General features: G+C 59.3%; 1 protein-coding gene across 4 annotated transcripts in view; it reads left to right on the top strand.

Moving 5' to 3' along the window:
* PALM (paralemmin) overlaps window positions 1-19007 on the top strand; it is a 41269-nt gene extending 22262 nt beyond the window's left edge. The window contains exons 6-9 of one of the 4 annotated variants that reach the window (XM_064371176.1): window positions 2632-2653; window positions 4146-4205; window positions 7540-7671; window positions 16954-19007. In XM_064371176.1, the coding sequence (XP_064227246.1) occupies window positions 2632-2653; window positions 4146-4205; window positions 7540-7671; window positions 16954-17483 (744 nt within the window). In that variant the 3' untranslated portion in view covers window positions 17484-19007. The remainder of the gene's footprint in view (window positions 1-2631; window positions 2654-4145; window positions 4206-7539; window positions 7672-16953) is intronic. The other 3 variants (XM_064371175.1, XM_064371178.1, XM_064371177.1) reach the window with 3 other exon arrangements.
* The last annotated feature ends 92 nt before the right edge of the window (window positions 19008-19099 follow it).

Here is a 19099-nt window from a genome sequence, read left to right as displayed (position 1 = left end):
GCCTCCTGAGTAGCTGGGATTACAGGCACCCGCCACCACGCCCAGCTAATTTTTGTGTTTTTAGTAGAGATGGGGGTTTCTCCATGTTGATCAGGCTGGTCTCGAACTCCTGATCTCAGGTGATCCACCGGCCTCGGCCTCCCAAAGTGCTGGGATGACAGGTGTGAGCCACCGTGCCTGGGCTGGATTTTTTTTTTTTTTTTTTTTTTTGAGACGGAGTTTCGCTCTTGTTACCCAGGCTGGAGTGCAATGGCGCTATCTCGGCTCACCGCAACCTCCGCCTCCTGGGTTCAGGCAATTCTCCTGCCTCAGCCTCCTGAGTAGCTGGGATTACAGGCACGCGCCACCGTGCCCAGCTAATTTTTTGTATTTTAGTAGAGACGGGGTTTCACCATGTTGACCAGGATGGTCTTGATCTCTCGACCTCGTGATCCACCCGCCTCGGCCTCCCAAAGTGCTGGGATTACAGGCTTGAGCCACCGCGCCCGGCCTTTTTTTTTTTTTTTTAAATAGAATCTTGCTCTGTCACCCAGGCCGGAGTGCAATGGCACAATCACAGCTCACTGCAGCCTCGACTGCCCCACCTCCAGGGTCCTCCCGCCTCAGCCTCCCGAGTAGCTGCGGCCACAGGCACACACCACCATGGCCAGCTAACTTTAGTATTTTGGGTGGAAATGGGGTGTCACTGTGCTGCCCAGGCTGGGGTTACTGTTTCTGTTGAGCATCTGCATCTGTTTCATGTTGCCTGAGCCTCCGGAAGCCCTTCCGGTTGAAACAGTATCCCTGTTTGATGGAAGTCAAAAACCCGGGCCCACAGAGGCAGAGAGGGTGGCTCGAGGCCGCACAGCTGAGTGGTCCTCGGTGGACTCAGCTGTTGATTCTGGGATCTGACATCTGCACCAGACTGTGTTAAAACCAGACCCTCGCCGGGCGCAGTGCCTCATGCCTGTAATCCCAGCACTTTGGGAGGCCGAGGCAGGTGGATCACTTGAGGTCGGGAGTTCAAGACCAGCCTGACCAACATGGTGAAATCCCATCTCTACTAAAAACATAAAAATTAGCCGGATGTCATGGCAGGCACCTGTAATCTCAGCTGCTTGGGAGGTTGAGGCATGAGAATCACTTGAACCCAGGAGAAGGAGGTTGCAGTGAGCCAATCACACCACTGCGCTCCAGCCTGGGAGACAGAGCGAGATCTTGTCTCAAAAAAAAAAACGACCTGGTTCTGGGCAAACTCCTAGACCTCACTGACCTCATGTCAGGTGGGTAGATGGCCCTGAATCAGAAGCCACCCAGGGAGGGTGGTCAGGCTGAAGAGGTGGGAAGTCCAGGACGCTGTGGAACCCCCAAGGAAGCACCTCATTTGTGGGAGGGCTGGGCTTCCCGGTTTTTTTTTTCTTATCTTTTTTTTTTTGAGGCAGAGTTTCACTCTTGTTGCCCAGGCTGGAGTGCAATGGCACAATTTTGACTCACTGCAACCTCCACCTCCTAGGTTCAAGCGATTCTCCTGCCTCAGCCTCTCAAGTATCTGGGATTACAGGCATGCCTCACCGTGCCCAGATAATTTTTGGGTTTTTTAGTAGACACAGGGTTTCACCATGTTGGTCAGTCTGGTCTCAAACTCCTGATCTCAGGTGATCCACCTGCCTTGGCCTCCCAAAGTGCTGAGATTACAGGCGTGAGCCACTGCACCCAGCCAAGGAAGTGGGTTTTGAAGTCTGAATAGGAGTTCTCCAGGCAGTTTTCCCTGAAGGGTGACTGGCATGGGAGATCCAGCAATACACATGCACGGTTTCTGCCTTCCTGAGGGGCACGCCCGGTGACGGGATGCTGGGAGTGGAGTGAGGGAACGTCAGACACTACGGCCCTGAGACAGGAGTGTGTCCCAGAAACAGCAAGGCAGGCCTGGGCACAGTTGAGGGAGAGGGGCCTGTGTGCAGTCTGACCACGCAGGGCAGAACTGGCTCAGACAGGAGACACTGGACCCTCAGCCTCACACAGCGGCTCCCCGGAGGCCAAGGCAGGGGGATCACTTGAGAGCAGGAGTTCAAGACCAGCCTGGAGGGGCCCCGAGGAGGCAGCTGGATTCAGGACGGCCTCCAGGAGCTGCTGAAGGAGGGGCATGCGGAGAGGGAGAAAGAAGCGAGATGGGCCGGGCGCGATGACTCGCGCCTGTAGTCCCAGCACTTTGGAGGCCGAGGCAGGCGGATCACCTGAGGTCAGGGGATCGAAACCAGCCTGTCCAACATGGCAAAACCTTGTCTCTACTAAAAATACAAAATTAGGTGCGATGAGGCATGCCTGTCCTCCCAGCTACTCGGGAGCGTTAAACAGGAGAATCGCTTGAACCCGGGAGGCCGAGGTTATAGTGAGCCGAGATCGCGCCACTGCACTGCAGCCTGGGCGACAAGAAGCAAAACTCTGTCTCAAAAAAAAAAAAAAAAAAGGAAAAGAAAAGAAACGAGATGATCCCTGTGTTCCTGGCTGGAGCCGCAAGGGGATGGGTCCAGTAGCAGGCATGTCTGACGTCACCCACTGTGCCACGCCCTTGCCACGCTCCCGACCCCTCAGGCGCCCCTTCATCTTGCCAGGGTCGCTGACACCCCGACCTCTCTCTGTTCTTTCTTGCAGACCCCGGTGGGCACACCCAAAGGTAGGGCTTCTGGAATGAATTCATGGGGCCTTGGCGCACTCTGGTGGCCAGAGAGGGGATGGCGGGACGGGGAATGCGGCTCAAGCTAACGGTTGCACGGTGGCTAAGCCTTGTGATCCCAGCACCTTGGGAGGCCGAGGCAGGTGGATCACCTGAGGTCAGGAGTTCAAGACCAGCCTGGCCAACATGGCAAAACCCGGGGTCTACTGAAAAAATGCGAACAAAATTAGCCGGGCGTGGTGGCCCATGCCTGTAATTCCAGCCCTTTGGGAGGCTGAGTGAGGCAGGATAGCTTGAGCCCAGGAGCCGAAGAGCAGTCTGGGCAACGTAGGGAGACCCCGTCTGTGCCAAACGTAAAAAAGAAATTAGCCACCAGCTGGGCCCAGTGGCTCACGCCTGTAATCCCAGCACTTGGGGAGGCCGAGGCGGGTGGATCACTTGAGGTTAGGAGTTTGAGACCAGCCTGGCCGACACAGTGAAACCCGGTCTTTACCAAAAATACAAAAAAATTAGCCGGGCGTGATGGCGGGCGCCTGTAATCCCAGCCACTTAGGAGGCTGGGGTGGGAGGATGCCTTGAGCCCAGGAGGTCGAGGCTGCAGTGAGCTGTGTTCACACCACTGCCCTCCAGCCTGGGCGACAGAGCGAGACCCTGTCTGTCAAACGCATTTTGCGAAACGTGTCTGTTTCCACATCCATATTGGGACAGCTTCCAGCTGGGATCGGCGCTGGCACCTGAAGTGCCTTTGGCCTGGTTTGTTGTGTGTTAATTATTCATAAGGAGAGTGTCTCCTTGTCTTACTGTACAATTAAAAATTAATAATTAAATCCATGCAGGCCTCTCAGGGATTTTGTGAAAATCACTGGGCTGAGAGATGAGGAATGAACTGTGGGGCTGGCTGTGGGGTTTTCTAGGGGCAGGGGCGCTAGGTGCCCGTGTCTGGGTGGGTCTGGGGGTTCCAAGTGCCTGTGTCTAGGTGGGTTCTGGGTGGGATCTGGGTGTCTGGGTGGGGTCTGTGTGTCTGGGAGCCCAGGTCCCTGTGTCTAGGTGGGGTCTGGGTGGGCTCTGGATGTCTGGGTGGGCCCAGGTGTCTGTATCTGGGTGGGGTCTGTGTCTCTGGGGGGCCCAGGTGTCTGTGTCTGGGTGGGGTCTGTGTCTCTGGGGGGGCCAGGTGCCTGTGTCTGGGTGGCATCTGGGTGTCTGAGGGGCCCAGGTGCCTGTATCTAGGAAGGGTCTGGGCAGAGTCTGGGTAGCTGGGTGGGGTCTGCTTGTCTGGGGGGCCCAGGTGCCTGTGTCTGGGTGGTATCTGGGTGTCTGGGGGGCCCAGGTGCCCATGTCTGGGTGGGATCTGGGCTGTATCTGGGTGTCAGGAGCCCTGGTGCATGTGGGGGTTCTGGATGCACTTGTGTGAAGGGGCATTTGGCTATCTGGGGGTTCCCTGGGACCTCTCCTCTGACCCCCATCTCTCTCTCCACATCCGCCTCCTGTGCAGAGAAGCGCATCTCCAACACGCCCATGAGGACGGTCAACGGATCCCCCATGATGAAGGCAGGTGGGTTGACCCCCAGGCTCTGAGCCCCAGATCCAGCCGCCGTCAGGGCCAAGTCTCGGTCCTGGGGCACCAGCTGGGGTGGGGGTGACACGGACCTGCTCTCCGCAGCGTCTGGCGGGGCTGTGGTTTTGGGGGTGGCGGCTGGACTGAGGCCGAGGCTCCGAGCCTGGGGTGGGGGCCCCTCTGCTTTAGTGCCCCGGTCCCACGCCGGCCCACGCTTCCCTGAGAAGACAGGCCCCACGCATGGCGGCTCTAACCGACGCGCCCTCGCGGCTTTCCACCCTAACCTCAAGGCTCGCTGCTGGGGCCCACGGGGGGTGGCGCTCACGCCTGAACACGCTCGCTGCAAATCTCACCTGCTCCTGTCCTCGGGCAGTTGGACTGGCTGCCTCGGGACAGAGAGTGAGCGCCCCGTCCCCGGAGGCAACCAAGCCGGTTCTGGGCACTGCTGCGCTTCCAAGAAGCAGGGGAAGGTCGGTGTTGACGCTGAGGGCCAGGCAGCGCTGGAGGCAGGCTCGAACCCTGCTCTGCCTCGTGGCCCCGGGGCTTTGAATTTCTCCACCTGCCCGAGGGGTGGGACCAAGTACCTACCTCATGCTGGGGCCAAATGACGAGAAGTCATCTGAGTTGGCAAAACCACTGCTGTGTGAGCGTGAGCTGGACCGGCAGAGAAGCCAGGCAGGGTCCAGGCCAGGTGGCTCGGTCTGTAGTCCCAGCACTTTGGGAGACCGGGGTGGGTGGAACGCTTGCGGGAAGCTGTTCCAGGCAGAGGCCTCGGCCAGTGCAAACGCCCTGGCCTGGGGTGTTGGAGGAACAGCCGGGGTGGCCCGTGTGGCTGGAGCGGCGTGAGGAGGGGGAGAGGGCGGAGGGGAGACGATGGAGCAGACCGTTCAGGGCCCCGCGGCAGGGCTGGGAGGGGACGGGAGCCGTGGAGGGCTGCAGGGAAAGCGGGGACCACGCAGCCTCCGTCCCGACGCTGTGCTCACCGGCGCCCTCTGCTGACCGTGGGGAGAACAGACCGCGGACGGTGCCCCAAGAATGAGGGGACCAGCGCTGGTTGGGGAGGAGGCTGGGATGGACTGCGGGGGGGCGAGCAGTGGGAGGTTCCCTGTGTTCTGAAGGGGGAGCCCCCGGGGTCTGAGGAGAAAGCGAAGGTGGGGATAAGAGGCAGGGGTTACTGGCTCACGCCAGTAACCCCAGCGCTTTGGGAGGCTGAGGCGGGCAGATCATCCGAGGTCAGGAGTTCGAGACCAGCCTGGCCAACATGGTGAAACCCCGGCTCTACTAAAACCCAAAAATAAGCTGGGCATGGCAGGGGGCACCCGTAATCCCAGCTGCTCGGGAGACTGGGCCCAGGGAATCGCTTGAACCCGGGAGGCGGAGGCTGCAGTGAGCTGAGGTCGTGCCACTACACTCCAGCCTGGGCGACAAAGTGAAACTTCATCTCAAAAAAAAAAAAAAGAGAGAGAGGCAGAGAGGACTGAGCCGCCCCCAACGGTGGGAAGAGCGAGGTGAGGGCAGGAGCAGGGGGCAGATCGGGAGTGGGGTCATGGACATGTGAGAGCGGGGGTCATGGACATGTGAGAGCGGGGCTCCCGTGGGTAGATAGGGGTTGAGTCCAGATCAAGGTCCAGGAGGGGATGGGCGTGCAGGAGATTAGGGCTTGGTGCCTGGACGAGGTCCCCGCACAGAGCAGAGTCCAGGGAGGCAGCAGAGCCCGAGCACCGAGGCCGGGTGGGAGGAGGGACGGAGATGCCTGCGGGGGCCGAGGAGTCGGGCGATGGCAGGACTGCCCACAGTGGGGACCGACGGCCCCCGGGGTGGGGGGTGAGGGAGCAAGGCACGCAGCTGTCGGAGAAGGATATGCCGGGAAGAGGGAACTGCCCGTGCAAAGGCCCTGGGGCCGCGCCTCACCTGGGCGCAGTGTCGGGGGTCAGGCCAGTCCCGGCAGCCCTGTCCGGCTCCCACTTGGAGATGGGGTCTCCGGGAGGTGGTTGAGGATCTCCAGTGTCTGGCGTCTTCCAGCAGGCCTGGAGTGTCGGGCAGCCGCAACAGACAGTCACCGTTAGGATACAGGCTCTTGTGGTTTTGTGGGGAGTGATTTTTGCAGAGCAGGGGTGAGCTGCTGGCTGTGGGGTTAGGGCCCTGAGAAGTAGCAATATTCATTTATCTCCGGAGGGACTCCTTCATTCTCTGAGTCCAATGGTCAGCTGGAGGAGGCGTGGGGTCCTGGGAGCTGGGGTGGTCGGGGTGGGCAGAGGTCGGGCTGGGCACTGTGGGTCTGCGGACTGAGCTCCAGTCTCAGCTGTGGTCCCTGGCAAGGCAGGGATTCCCTGGGACTCGCCTGCTCCTCTGAGAAACCAGGAATAGCGGGGCTCGGGAGCTCACATCTGTAATCCCAGTGCTTTGGGAGGCCGAGGTGGGAGGATCGCTTGAGCCCAGGAGTTTGAGACCAGCCTGGGCAACATAATGAGACCCTGTTTCCAAAAAAGATAAATAAATTAGCCAGGTGTGGTGGCATACACTGGTGGATTCAGCTACTCAGGAGGCTGAGGTGGGAGGACGGCTTGGGCCAGGGAGGTCATGACTGCAGTGAGCTGTGATCGTGACACCACACTCCAGCCTGGGTGACAGAGGGAGAATGTCTGTATTTAACTAAGTAAATAGGCAGGGCACGGTTTCTCACGCCTGTGATCCCAGCAGTTTGGGAGGCCGAGGCAGGTGGATCCCCTGAGATCAGGAGTTCAAGACCAGCCTGACCAACATGGTGAAACCCCAACTCTACTAAAAATACAAAAATTAGCCGGGCATGGTGGCGAATGCCTGTAATCCCAGCTACTCAGGAGGCTGAGGCAGGAGAATCGCTAGAACCCAGGAGGTGAGCCAAGATCACAAGGCGGTTGGATCACTGCAACTCCAGCTCGGATGACAGAGCGAGACTCCGTCTCAAAAAAAATTAAAGAGATCTGGGAACAATTAAGGCTTTCCAGATGGGCTGGGCTGGAACCCGAGCTTGACAGACAAGAGTTTGGTGGCCAAGCAGAGGACGCAGCGCAGAGGACAGGGATGAGGAACATCTGGGCGGGACAGCAGGATGGGCCTGGAACGCCAAGCAGAGGTGTTCAGACCGGTCGCCCTGGGCACCGGGGAGCTATGGAGGGATGTAGAGCTGGGGAGGTCCGCGTCGAGAAGGTGCCCCGGCATCCCCGGCTCCGCCTGCCCCATCGCTGCTTGGCTCTGCACTGCTGGCTCCCCAATCCCTGGCTTGGCCGCAGCCCAGCGGGGGACGAGGGGGCGGGTGGGCTGTGGCGTAACCGCGTGACTCTCGTGCCAGCCATGTACTCGGTTGAGATCACTGTGGAGAAGGACAAGGTGACTGGGGAGACCCGGGTGCTGTCCAGCACCACGCTGCTCCCACGGCAGCCGCTCCCTCAGGGCATCAAAGTCTACGAGGACGAGACCAAAGGTACGAACCAGCACCCGGCCCCTGCCCTCCCTCGGCCTGGGCCCGAGCCCCTGACGCACGTGCTGCCGGCGTGTGGCCCCAGAGTTGGGACCCCGATTTGATGGGAAGCAACAGCGTTCAGGCCAGGCCCTCACCCCCTGCCACCTACAGCAGGGCTCAGAGGTCGTTCAGCCCCGGCCCACGGCACAGTCATTCATTCACTCCAGAAAGCTGCCTGGAAGCTGGACTGGGTGCCAGGTCCCCAGCCGGGCTCTGGAGAGAAATCTGGAGGTGACTCAGGTTCAGTCCTTGCCAGATGGCAGACCTGGCCCTTCCATCCGGAGCTATTCAATGATTCATGTAAATAATAATTAGTGCCAGCCCAGGGGCTCACACCTTTAATCCCAGCATTTTGGGAGGCTGAGGCAGGAAGATCGCTTGAGCCCGGAAGTTTGAGACCAGCCTGGGCAGCATAGCAAGGCCCTGTCTCTACCAAAAAAAAAAAATTAGCCTGCTGTGGTGGGGCGTGCCTGTGGGCCCAGCTACTTGGGAGGCTGAGATGGGAGGATCGCTTGGGCCCAGGAGGTGGAGGCTGCAGTGAGCCATGATCACACCACTGCACGCCAGCCTGGGCAACAGAGTGAGACCCTGTCTCTTAACAGTATACAAAATTTTAAAAAAAGAATTGATAGTGCGATAAAAGTTACAGAAAATGCACATACAGGGGACCGTGAGAGGGTTTTGCGGGGCAGGGATGGGGCCCGGGGAGGCTTCCCAAACGGGGCGAGCAGGGGCTCATTGGAGGCAGCAGTGCATGGGAGCCGCAGCCCCTGCAAAGGCCCTGAGGTAGGATGGAGTTTGTTGGGCTGCAGGGGTGAGGGGAGCCGGGCTGGAGGGGTGAGGGGAGCAGGGCTGGAGGGGTGCAGGGAGCAGGGCTGGAGGGGTGAGGGGAGCCGGGCTGGAGGGGTGCGGGCAGCCGGGCTGGAGGGGTGCGGGGAGCCGGGCTGGAGGGGTGCGGGGAGCCGGGCTGGAGGGGTGAGGGGAGCCGGGCTGGAGGGGTGAGGGGAGCAGGGCTGGAGGGGTGAGGGGAGCCGGGCTGGAGGGGTGCGGGGAGCCGGGCTGGAGGGGTGCGGGGAGCCGGGCTGGAGGGGTGAGGGGAGGTGGGCTGGAAGGGTGCGGGGAGCCGGGCTGGAGGGGTGCGGGGAGCCGGGCTGGACGGGTGAGGGGAGCCGGGCTGGAGGGGTGAGGGGAGCCGGGCTGGAGGGGTGAGGGGAGCAGGGCTGGAGGGGTGAGGGGAGCAGGGCTGGAAGGGTGAGGGGAGCTGGGCTGGAGGGGTGAGGGGAGCAGGGCTGGAGGGGTGAGGGGAGCAGGGCTGGAGGGGTGAAGGGAGGTGGGCTGGAGGGGTGAGGGGAGCAGGGCTGGAGGGGTGAGGGGAGGTGGGCTGGAGAGGTGAGGGGAGCTGGGCTGGAGGGGTGAGGGGAGCAGGGCTGGAGGGGTGAGGGGAGCCGGGCTGGAGGGGTGAGGGGAGGTGGGCTCATGCAGGGAGAGGAAGGGTGCTTTCCCTGGAGCCAGGGGCTGGGTGGGGCTGTGTCCCGAGGGCTTTGGGTGGTTTGGGCCCTGGGGGTGCTGAGGTCTGAATTGGTTTTAAGGGCTCCTGGTGGTCTAGAGGCAAACAGGCCGTGGGAGGGAGGAGCGCAGCCCCGTACGAGAGCCCCAAAGTCCTCCCGCCTTTTTCTTTGTATTTATTTATTTTTTAGAGAAAGTGTTTCACTCCGTCAACCAGGCTGCAGAGCAGTGACACCATCATAGCTCCCTGCAGCCTCCAACGACCGGGCTCAGGTGATCCTCCCACCTCGGCCCCCAACATGCCGAGTCACAGGCGTGAGTCACTGCACCTGGCCTCTTTTTCTTTGTGAGATATAATTCGCTGACCATAAAATTCTGCCTTAGTGGGAGGCTCACTTGGGTCCGGGACGTTGAGGCTGCCATGGGCTGTGACGGCACCACTGCACTCCCGCCTGGGCGACAGACCAAGACCCTGTCTCAAAAAAAAAAAAAAAAAAAAAAAAAGGAAGGCAGCCCCATCCCCATCAGCCGTCACTCCCCGTGACCTCCCAGCCCCAGCGCCCACGCCTCCCCTCTGTCTTTCTGGATTGGCCTGTCCTGGACATTTCACAGAAACGGGATCAAACGGCTAGTGCCGTGGCTCACGCCTATAATCCCAGCACCCTGGGAGGCCGAGGCAGGCGGATCACCTGAGGTCAGGAGTTCGAGACCAGCCTGGCCAACATAATCCGTCTCTACTAAAAATACAAAAATGAGCCAGTCACGGTGGCAAATGCCTGTAATCCCAGCTACTCGGAAGGCTGAGGCAGGAGAATCACTTGAACCCGGGAGGCAGAGGTTGCAGTGAGCCGAGATCACGCCACTGCGCTCCAGCCTGAGTGACGAGAGTGAGACTCCACCTCAGGCTGGGTGCGGTGGCTCACGCCTGTAATCCTAGCTCTTTGGGAGGCCGAGGCAGGCAGATCACAAGGTCAGGAGTTCGAGATCAGCCTGACCAACATAGTGAAACCCCGTCCCTATTTAAAAAAAAAAAATTTAAAAAAAGAAACTCCACCTCAAAAAAAAAAAATGAGATCACACGCCGCGTGTGGCCTTGTGTCCGGCATCTCTCACTGGGTGTGACGTCCTCAAGGTGCATCTGCAATGTGGCCTGGGTCGGAGCCTTGCTCTTTTTCGTGGCTGAATACTATTCCACAGGTTGGGTGGACCATGTTGGGCTTACCCCTTCTTCCATCTGTAGACATGTGGGCTGCTGTGCATAGAGCGCTGGGGAGATTTGTGTGCAAATATTTGTTCACGGCCCTGCTTTTGAGGCCTCTGGGTGTGCACCTCGGAGCGAACTGCTGGGTCCTGAGGTGACTGTGGAGTTTTTCCATGGCGGCTGTACCGTCTCCTTCCCACGGCTCTCGGACAAGGACCCAGTCTCCCCGTGTCCCCACCTTGTAGCCCCTTCCCTTTGCTCTCCTGGTGGTGTGAACTGGGGCCTCCCTGTGGTTTTGATTTTCAAAGCCTTCCGTTCTCAGCTTGGGCCTCTGCAGCGCCCCAGATGCTGTCAGAGGGTTCCCCACCGCCCGGCTCCCTGGGGGGGATTTGGGGTGTGGTGCTGGTGGCATCTCAGCTCCAGCTCTCCCCAGACCTGTGGGCCTGGGAGTCCCCATGCCTCGTCTTCCCCACCCCCACCCCCTACTCCACCCTCTGCAGCCTCACCTGGCCCCGGGGGATTCCAGACTTGCCGGGCTGGACACTGGTTGCTTAGCAACGGGAAGGTAATCCGTTTCCATGGCAGCCCAGGGCTCCCATTCCTGTCTTGGGGCAGTGGTCGGTGAGACACTGAATTCAATTCTGCATGATCCAGACACACCCCATGCTCTGGGCCTCCAGCCCAAAGTCACTGAGAGGCCTTGAAGCATGGACTTGCCTCCCTGGGGATTTAGAAACTGAAAGTGGGTTTCTGTTTATATTTAAAAAAAAAGAAGAAGAAAGAAACTGAAACTAGAGAGCACTTTCCTTCTGGCCTAGAGCCAGGAACAGGAGCCCTGACCCTTGGCCCGGAGGAGGCGAGTCCCTGGGCCCCGCCGTGTCCCTCCCGGCTCCCTGGGAGAGCCCAGCACAGCTCAGAAAATGACAAGTCACAAAGACACAGATAAGGAACTTTGGAAAGTCTTGGGAAACACATGTAGCAAGACTGATTATCTGTTTAAAACGCATCCCAATGGAGAATTCAAACACAGAACGTTGGCAGAAAGTGACCACCACGACCTAGGCTGCCAAGGAGGTTTTGGGACTGTTAAAAGCTTATGTCTTCTGCTCTGTGTTCCTCTACTCCTTGAAATTTAAAAACACCTTTCTGAGCCAGGAACAGTGGCTCACGCCTGTAATCCCAGTACTCTGAGAGGCTGAGGTGGGTGGATCATGAGGTCAGGAGATCGAGACCATCATGGCTAACATGGTGAAACCCCGTCTCTATTAAAAATACAAAAAAATTAGCCAGGCGTGGTGACACAAGCCTGTAGTCCTAGCTACTGGAGAGGCTAAGGCAGGAGAATCGCTTGAACCTGGGAGGCAGAGGTTGCAGTGAGCTGAGATAGTGCTACTGCACTCCAGCCTAGCAACAGAGAAAGACTTCTCAAAAACAAAAATACACTTGAAAGTGAATAACATAATCTAATCTGTGGGATGCAGCCAAAGCAGAACTCAGAGGAAAATGCATAGTCTTTAGGGCACTTCCTAGAAAACAAAAAAGAAATGAATGAAACTTAAAGTTAAAATGAATGAAAATGTTAATTTAGGCCGGGCACGGTGGCTCACGCCTGTAATCCCAGCACTTTGGGAGGCCGAGGCGGGTGGATCACGAGGTCAAGAGATGGAGACCACCCTGGTCAACATGGTGAAACCCCGACTCTACTAAAAATACAAAAAAAAATTAGCTGGGCATGGTGGCGCGTGCCTGTAATCCCAGCTACTCGGGAGGCTGAGGCAGGAGAATTGCCTGAACCCGGGAGGCGGAGGTTGCGGTGAGCCGAGATCGCGCCATTGCACTCCAGCCTGGGTAACAAGAGCAAAACTCCGTCTCAAAAAAAAAAAAAAAAATGTTAATTTAAGATCAATCAAATACACTAGAAAATAGAAAATATCAGAATCCCTGTAACATCTAACCTCCAGTTCCCCAGGGTGGGTGGTTGTGTCCTGTATAAGACTTGGGGCCACAGCGGGGACACAGCGGGGTTAGCCCTGCCCAGATATGTGACCTTGGGCCAGTTCCTTCCTTCTTTGAACTTTCATTTTTGCTGTCTTTACAATGGGAAAGAATCTACTTTTCAGGGTGATCGTGTGGGAGCCAGCTTGCTAAAATATATGAAATTACAGGCTGGGTGCAGTGGCTCATGCTGGTAATCCCAGCATTTTGGGAGGCTGAGGCGGGCAGATCACCTCAGGTCAGGGGTTCAAGACCAGCCTGACCAACATGGCGAAACCCTGTCTCTACTAAAAATAGGAAATATTAGCCGGACGTGGTGGCGCACACCTGGACTCCCAGCTACTTGAGAGGCTGAGGCAGGAGATTCACTTGAACCCGGGAGGCGGAGGTTGCAGTGAGCCGAGATCGAGCCATTGCACTCCGGCCTGGGTGACAGTGAGACTCCCTCGCAAAAAAAAAAAAAAAAAAAAAAGGAATTAGAGTTAAGCCTTGAACAGCACAGGCGTTAGGGGCACCGACCCTGCACTGTTGAAAAACCACAGATAACTTTTCACCTTTCCAAAACTTTTTCTTTTTTTTTGAGATGGAGTTTTGCTCTGTCGCCCAGGCTGGAGTGCAATGGTGCAATCTCAGCTCAGTGCCTCCGCCTCCTGGGTTCAGGTGATTCTCCTGCCTCAGTCTCCTGAGTAGCTGGGATTACAGGTGCGCACCACCACCGCCAGGTGATTTGTGATTTTTTATAGTAGAGGCGGAGATTAACCTTGTTGTCCAGGCTGGTCTTGAGCTCCTGACCTCAAGTGATCAGCCCACCTCGGCCTCCCGAAGTGCTGGGCTTACAAGCGGGAGCCACCGCGCCGGGCCAACCTTTCCAAACTGAACTACGAATAGCCTCCTGTTGACGGCAAGCCCTCCTGATGACACAGGGAGTCGATTAGCACGTCTGTTGTATGAGTATTATATAATATATTCTCACAGTATAGCAAGTCAGAGAAAATAAAATTTCGTTAAGAAAATCAAGGCCAGGTGCGGTGGCTCGTGCCTGTCCGCGCTTTGGGAGGCCAGGGTGGAGGAGCTTGAACCTAGGTGTTCGAGGCCAGCCTGGCAGACATAGCGAGAACTCGCCTCCACGATAAAGAAAAATGGCCAGCTGTGGTAGCACGTACCTGAGGTCCCGGCGGCTCGGGCGGCTGGGTTGGGAGGATCGCTGAACCTGGGAGGTCGAGGCCGCAGTGAGCTGTGATCCTGCCACTGTACTCCAGCCTGGGCAACAAAGTGTGACACTGTGTCAAAAATAAAGAGGAAAGATTCTGAATGTGGCGGCTCACGCCTGTAATCCCAGCACTTGGAGAGGCCGAGGTGGGAGGATGAGCTGAGGTCAGGAATTCGAGACCAGCGAGGCCAACGTGGTGAAGCCCCCACTCTACTAAAACCATAAATATAAACCCCGTCTCTACTAAAAATACAAAAATTAGGCACCTGTGGCCAGGCACGGTGGCTCACGCCTGTAATTCTAGCACTTTGGAAGGCTGAGGTGGGGGGATGATGATGACCTGAGGTCTGGAGTTCGAGACCGGCCAGGCCAACATGGTTCATGAAATCCCGACTCTACTAAAAATATGAAAAATAGCTGGGCATGGTGGCGCATGCCTGTAATGCCAGCTACTCGGGAGGCTGAGGCAGCAGGATCACTCAAACCCAGGAGGCGGAGGTTGCGGTGAGCCGAGATGGCGCCATTGCACTCCAGCCTGGGAGACACAGCGAGATACTGCCTCAAAGAAAAAAAAGGCACCTGTGATCCCAGCTACTTGGGAGGCTGAGGCAGGAGAACTGCTTGAACCTGGGAGGCGGAGACTGCAGTGAGCTGATATCTCACCGCTGTAGCAACTCCAGCCTTGGTTACAAAAAAAAAAGGAAAAAAGAAAAGAAAAAGGAAGAGAAAGTATATTTACTATTCATTAAGAGGAAGTGGCTGAGTAGGTGGAGGAGGAGAAGCAGGAGGGGTTGGTTTTGCCGCCTCTCGGATGGCAGAGGTGAAAGAAAATCCACGTGACCCACACAGTTCAATCTCACGTGGTCCAAGGGTCAACTGTACTTCAAAATGGGAGAGGGTAAGATCCCAATTTGTGGCCGGGCGCGGCGGCTCACGCCTGTAATCCCAGCACTTTGGGAGGTCGAGGCGGGCAGATCACTTGAGGTCAGGAGTTTAAGACCAGCCTGGCCAACACAGTGAAACCCCATTCCTACTAAAAATACAGAAAATTACCAGGCGCGCTGGTGCAGTCCTGTAATCCCAGCTACTCAGGAGTCGGAGGACGAGAATGGCTTAAACTAGGGAGGCAGAGGTTGCAGTGAGCTGAGATCGCGCCATTGCACTCCAGCCTGGGCAATTCTGTCTCAGAAAAAAAAAAAAAAAAATCCCGATTGACTTCTTTTCAATCTTTCTTGGTTCCTAATAAATGCTTTTGTGCCTATAGATCTCCCTCATTGGCCGGCATGGTGGCTGTCGCCTGTGATCCCAAAATTTTGGGTGGCCAAGGCGGGCCAATCACCTGAGGTCAGGAGTTCGAGACCAGCCTGGCCAACATGGAGAAACCCCATCTCTACTATAAATACAAAATTAGCCGGGTGTGGTGGTGCACGCCTGTAGTCCCAGCTACTCGGGAGGCTGAGGCAGGAGAATCGCTGTAACCCGGGAGGCGGAGGTTGCAGTGAGCCGAGATCACCCCACTGCATCCAGCCTGGGTGACAGAGGGAGACTCAGTCTCAAAAACTAATAATGACAATAATAATAATACTTTCCTCATTGCACCGCTCTGGCTGCATGTACAGAAGCCAACAGGGAGCTTTAATTGTCTGCCAGTTCCCAATCAGAAATCTAGTTCGTGCCGGGCGCGGTGGCTCACGCCTGTAATCCCAGCACTGTGGGAGGCTGAGGCGAGCGGATCACCTGAGGTCAGGAGTTCGAGAGCAGCCTGACCAATATGGTGAAACCCTGTCATTAAAAAAAAAAAATCTAGTTCGTGATTTCCTCTTTAACCTCGAGGTGGTGACAAGCTTTCCCCAGGATTCCCTCCCCCCTCGAGACAGGTCACTCCCTCTGTCCCTCCTGCCTGCAGCCAGGTCACTCCCTCTGTCCCTCCTGCCTGCAGCCAGGTCACTCCCTCTGTCCCTTCTGCCTCCAGGCAGGTCACTCCCGCCTCCAGCCAGGTGACTCCCTCTGTCCCTCCCGCCTCCAGCCATGTCACTCCCTCTGTCCCTCCTGCCTCCAGCCAGGTGACTCCCTCTGTCCGTCCTGCCTCCAGCCATGTCACTCCCTCTGTCCCTCCTGCCTCCAGCCAGGTCACTCCCTCTGTCCCTCCTGCCTCCAGCCAGGTCAGTCCCTCTGTCCCTCCTGCCTCCAGCCATGTCACTCCCTCTGTCCCTCCTCCTGCCTCCAGCCAGGTCACTCCCTCTGTCCCTTCTGCCTCCAGCCAGGTCACTCCCTCTGTCCCTCCCGCCTCCAGCGAGGTCACTCCCTCTGTCCCTCCTGCCTGCAGCCAGGTCACTCCCTCTGTCCCTCCTCCTGCCTCCAGCCAGGTCAGTCCCTCTGTCCCTCCTGCCTCCAGCCATGTCACTCCCTCTGTCCCTCCTCCTGCCTCCAGCCAGGTCACTCCCTCTGTCCCTCCTGCCTCCAGCCAGGTCACTCCCTCTGTCCCTCCTGCCTCCAGCCAGGTCACTCCCTCTGTCCCTCCTACCTGCAGCCAGGTCACTCCCTCTGTCCCTCCTCCTGCCTCCAGCCAGGTCACTCCCTCTGTCCCTTCTGCCTCCAGCCAGGTCACTCCCTCTGTCCCTCCCGCCTCCAGCCAGGTCACTCCCTCTGTCCCTCCTACCTGCAGCCAGGTCAGTCCCTGTGACCCTCCTGCCTCCAGCCAGGTCACTCCCTCTGTCCCTCCTGCCTCCAGCCAGGTCACTCCCTCTGTCCCTCCCGCCTCCAGCCAGGTCACTCCCTCTGTCCCTCCTACCTGCAGCCAGGTCAGTCCCTGTGACCCTCCTGCCTCCAGCCAGGTCACTCCCTCTGTCCCTCCTGCCTCCAGCCAGGTCACTCCCTCTGTCCCTCCTCCTGCCTCCAGCCAGGTCACTCCCTCTGTCCCTTCTGCCTCCAGCCAGGTCACTCCCTCTGTCCCTCCCGCCTCCAGCCAGGTCACTCCCTCTGTCCCTCCTACCTGCAGCCAGGTCAGTCCCTGTGACCCTCCTGCCTCCAGCCAGGTCACTCCCTCTGTCCCTCCCGCCTGCAGCCATGTCACTCCCTCTGTCCCTCCCGCCTGCAGCCAGGTCACTCCCTCTGTCCCTCCTCCTGCCTCCAGCCAGGTCACTCCCTCTGTCCCTTCTGCCTCCAGCCAGGTCACTCCCTCTGTCCCTCCCGCCTCCAGCCAGGTCACTCCCTCTGTCCCTCCTACCTGCAGCCAGGTCAGTCCCTGTGACCCTCCTGCCTCCAGCCAGGTCACTCCCTCTGTCCCTCCCGCCTGCAGCCATGTCACTCCCTCTGTCTCTCCTCGTCACAGTGGTCCATGCTGTGGACGGCACCGCCGAGAACGGGATCCACCCCCTGAGCTCCTCCGAGGTGGACGAACTCATCCACAAAGCGGACGAGGTCACGCTGAGCGAGGCAGGGTCCGCGGCAGGGGCCGCGGGGACCCGGGGGTCCGTGGAGGTGGCGGCCCGGACCACGCCCTCCCGGCGCGAGATCACCGGCGTGCAGGCACAGCCAGGCGAGGCCACGTCGGGCCCGCCGGGGATCCAGCCCGGCCAGGAGCCCCCGGTCACCATGATCTTCATGGGTTATCAGAACGTGGAGGACGAGGCGGAGACCAAGAAGGTGCTGGGCCTTCAAGACACCGTCACGGCGGAGCTGGTGGTCATCGGAGACGCGGCTGAGCCCAAGGAGCCCGCGCCGCCCAACGGCAGCGCCACCGAGCCCCCCGCAGAGGCGGGCGCCAGGGAGGAGAACCAGGCGGGGCCCGAGGCCCCCACCAGCGACCCCCAGGACCTCGACGTGAAGAAACACCGCTGTAGATGCTGCTCCATCATGTGAGCCGGCCCGGCCCCTGGGACCCCGGACCCCACCCCGCCACAGACACCCACCAGCCCGGCCCCTCCCGGCGCCTGCCCACCCTCCACCCACAGCCTCACGGGCCCAGGACCTGGCGAGTTGTTACGTGTTCCTTCCGAGTTTCCTTTCACTGGGAAGAGGGACGGCGGCCCCCACCTGTCACCACGCCCCAACACTCCCCCCGAACCAGAGCCGTGCACTCGCGCCTGGCAGGAGAGGGACAGGGCAGACCCGCTTTTCCCGAAACGAGGCCCCCCCACGTCACGGCAGCTTCGCAGACGCGGCTCGCGCCCACCGAGGTCCTGGCTGGTGGAACCCGCGGCCTCCACGTGGCCTAGGCCAGCCTGCCACCCTCTGGGCCTCCCGCCTGTGCCTTTCTCTGAGGGGACACCCCGCCAGAGAGGGCCCCGGGAGCTGGGGGGCGCTGGGGCCTGTTCAGGCCCCAGAAGGGGGCTCCACGGGGTTTCCCAGCAAAGGCGCTGGCCCCCCAATCTCAGGCAGTTGGGGTGAGGCCGTGCCTCTTTTGGGGCTCAAGGTCTTGGGTGGAGAAAGAGCCCCTCTGGCACCCCCAGCCTGCTGTGCCCCCCATGCCCTCTGTGGGCCCAACCAGTGGACAGTGGAGTCTGGGGGAGGGGTAACCCTGGGGTCATCGCCCCGCTCGGGAGGGGCCCGTAACCCCTGGGCTGTCTTCTAGATGGGGCGAACCAGGGGTCATTGATGTGCCCCCTGCACAGGGCAGGGACCGAGTGAGCCACTCCTTGCCCTGAGCTCCCACCCCCACTGGGCCCTCCTTCCTCCTGGTGCTAATTTGGGGACCCTAGGGGCCGCCCCCGGCCTCTCCTCCAACCTGCTTGGACCAGGGTCCTGGGTCTTCCCAACCGAATCCCAGAGATCAGGCCCCGTCTGCCAGCTCTACTGGGCTTGGAGCATGTCCGGGCAGTGGAGGGAGGGACACGGCCTGGGACAGGAAGTCTCCTCTTGAGTTGGAGCAGGAGACCCTCATTTGCCACCCAGACCGATGTGAGCCTGCCCCCAGTCCCCTCTCACTGGAATTGGCAAGGGGCTCCCCTCCTGGGGGCAGCCACCCCCGTCCCCAGAGGCACGTTCGTGCACATTCTCACAGACACCTTCTCACGCGTTGGCTTTGGGCAACCAGGCCCCAACCCGGCCTCTTCGCTAGGGGCCTCCAGCCTGGTGCCCGTGCTCAGGCCACCTCTTGGTCCAGTGACCACCTGCAGCCTCAGCAGGGCAGGTACGGGGCCACCTCGGAGGCGAGCCTGGGTCCCTGCCTCCGCTCTGCCCCTGGGTGGCTGGGAGGAGCCGCCCACTCGGGAGTGACCTGGACATCAGCCGCGGACCCCCCTCCTCCCTCCAGTCCGCCCGAGTCCCTCGAGCCGCGAGCCTTCGCTGAAGTGCCCTTGCTGCCCCTCTGCTTTCGGTGTGTCACGAGGCCCCCGATGTTCTTGATTTTCCCAGAGAAGCAAATAAAGAGCGTGAACAGCCCCAGTTCCTGGAGTTCTTGGCTTTCAACCTGGCGAGGAAGGCGTGGCCAGGCCAGGGGGTGGGGCCTGCAGGCCTCGGAGCCATAAAAGGGAGGC

This window comes from Aotus nancymaae, unplaced genomic scaffold (genome assembly GCF_030222135.1).
Source record: "Aotus nancymaae isolate 86718 unplaced genomic scaffold, 86718_ANA_hifiasm-v0.15.2.pri h1tg000124l, whole genome shotgun sequence".
In the NCBI taxonomy this organism is placed as follows: Eukaryota; Metazoa; Chordata; class Mammalia; order Primates; family Aotidae; genus Aotus; species Aotus nancymaae.
Note: the sequence above shows the minus strand (reverse complement) of the source record. Positions and strands in the feature narration are given on the sequence as shown.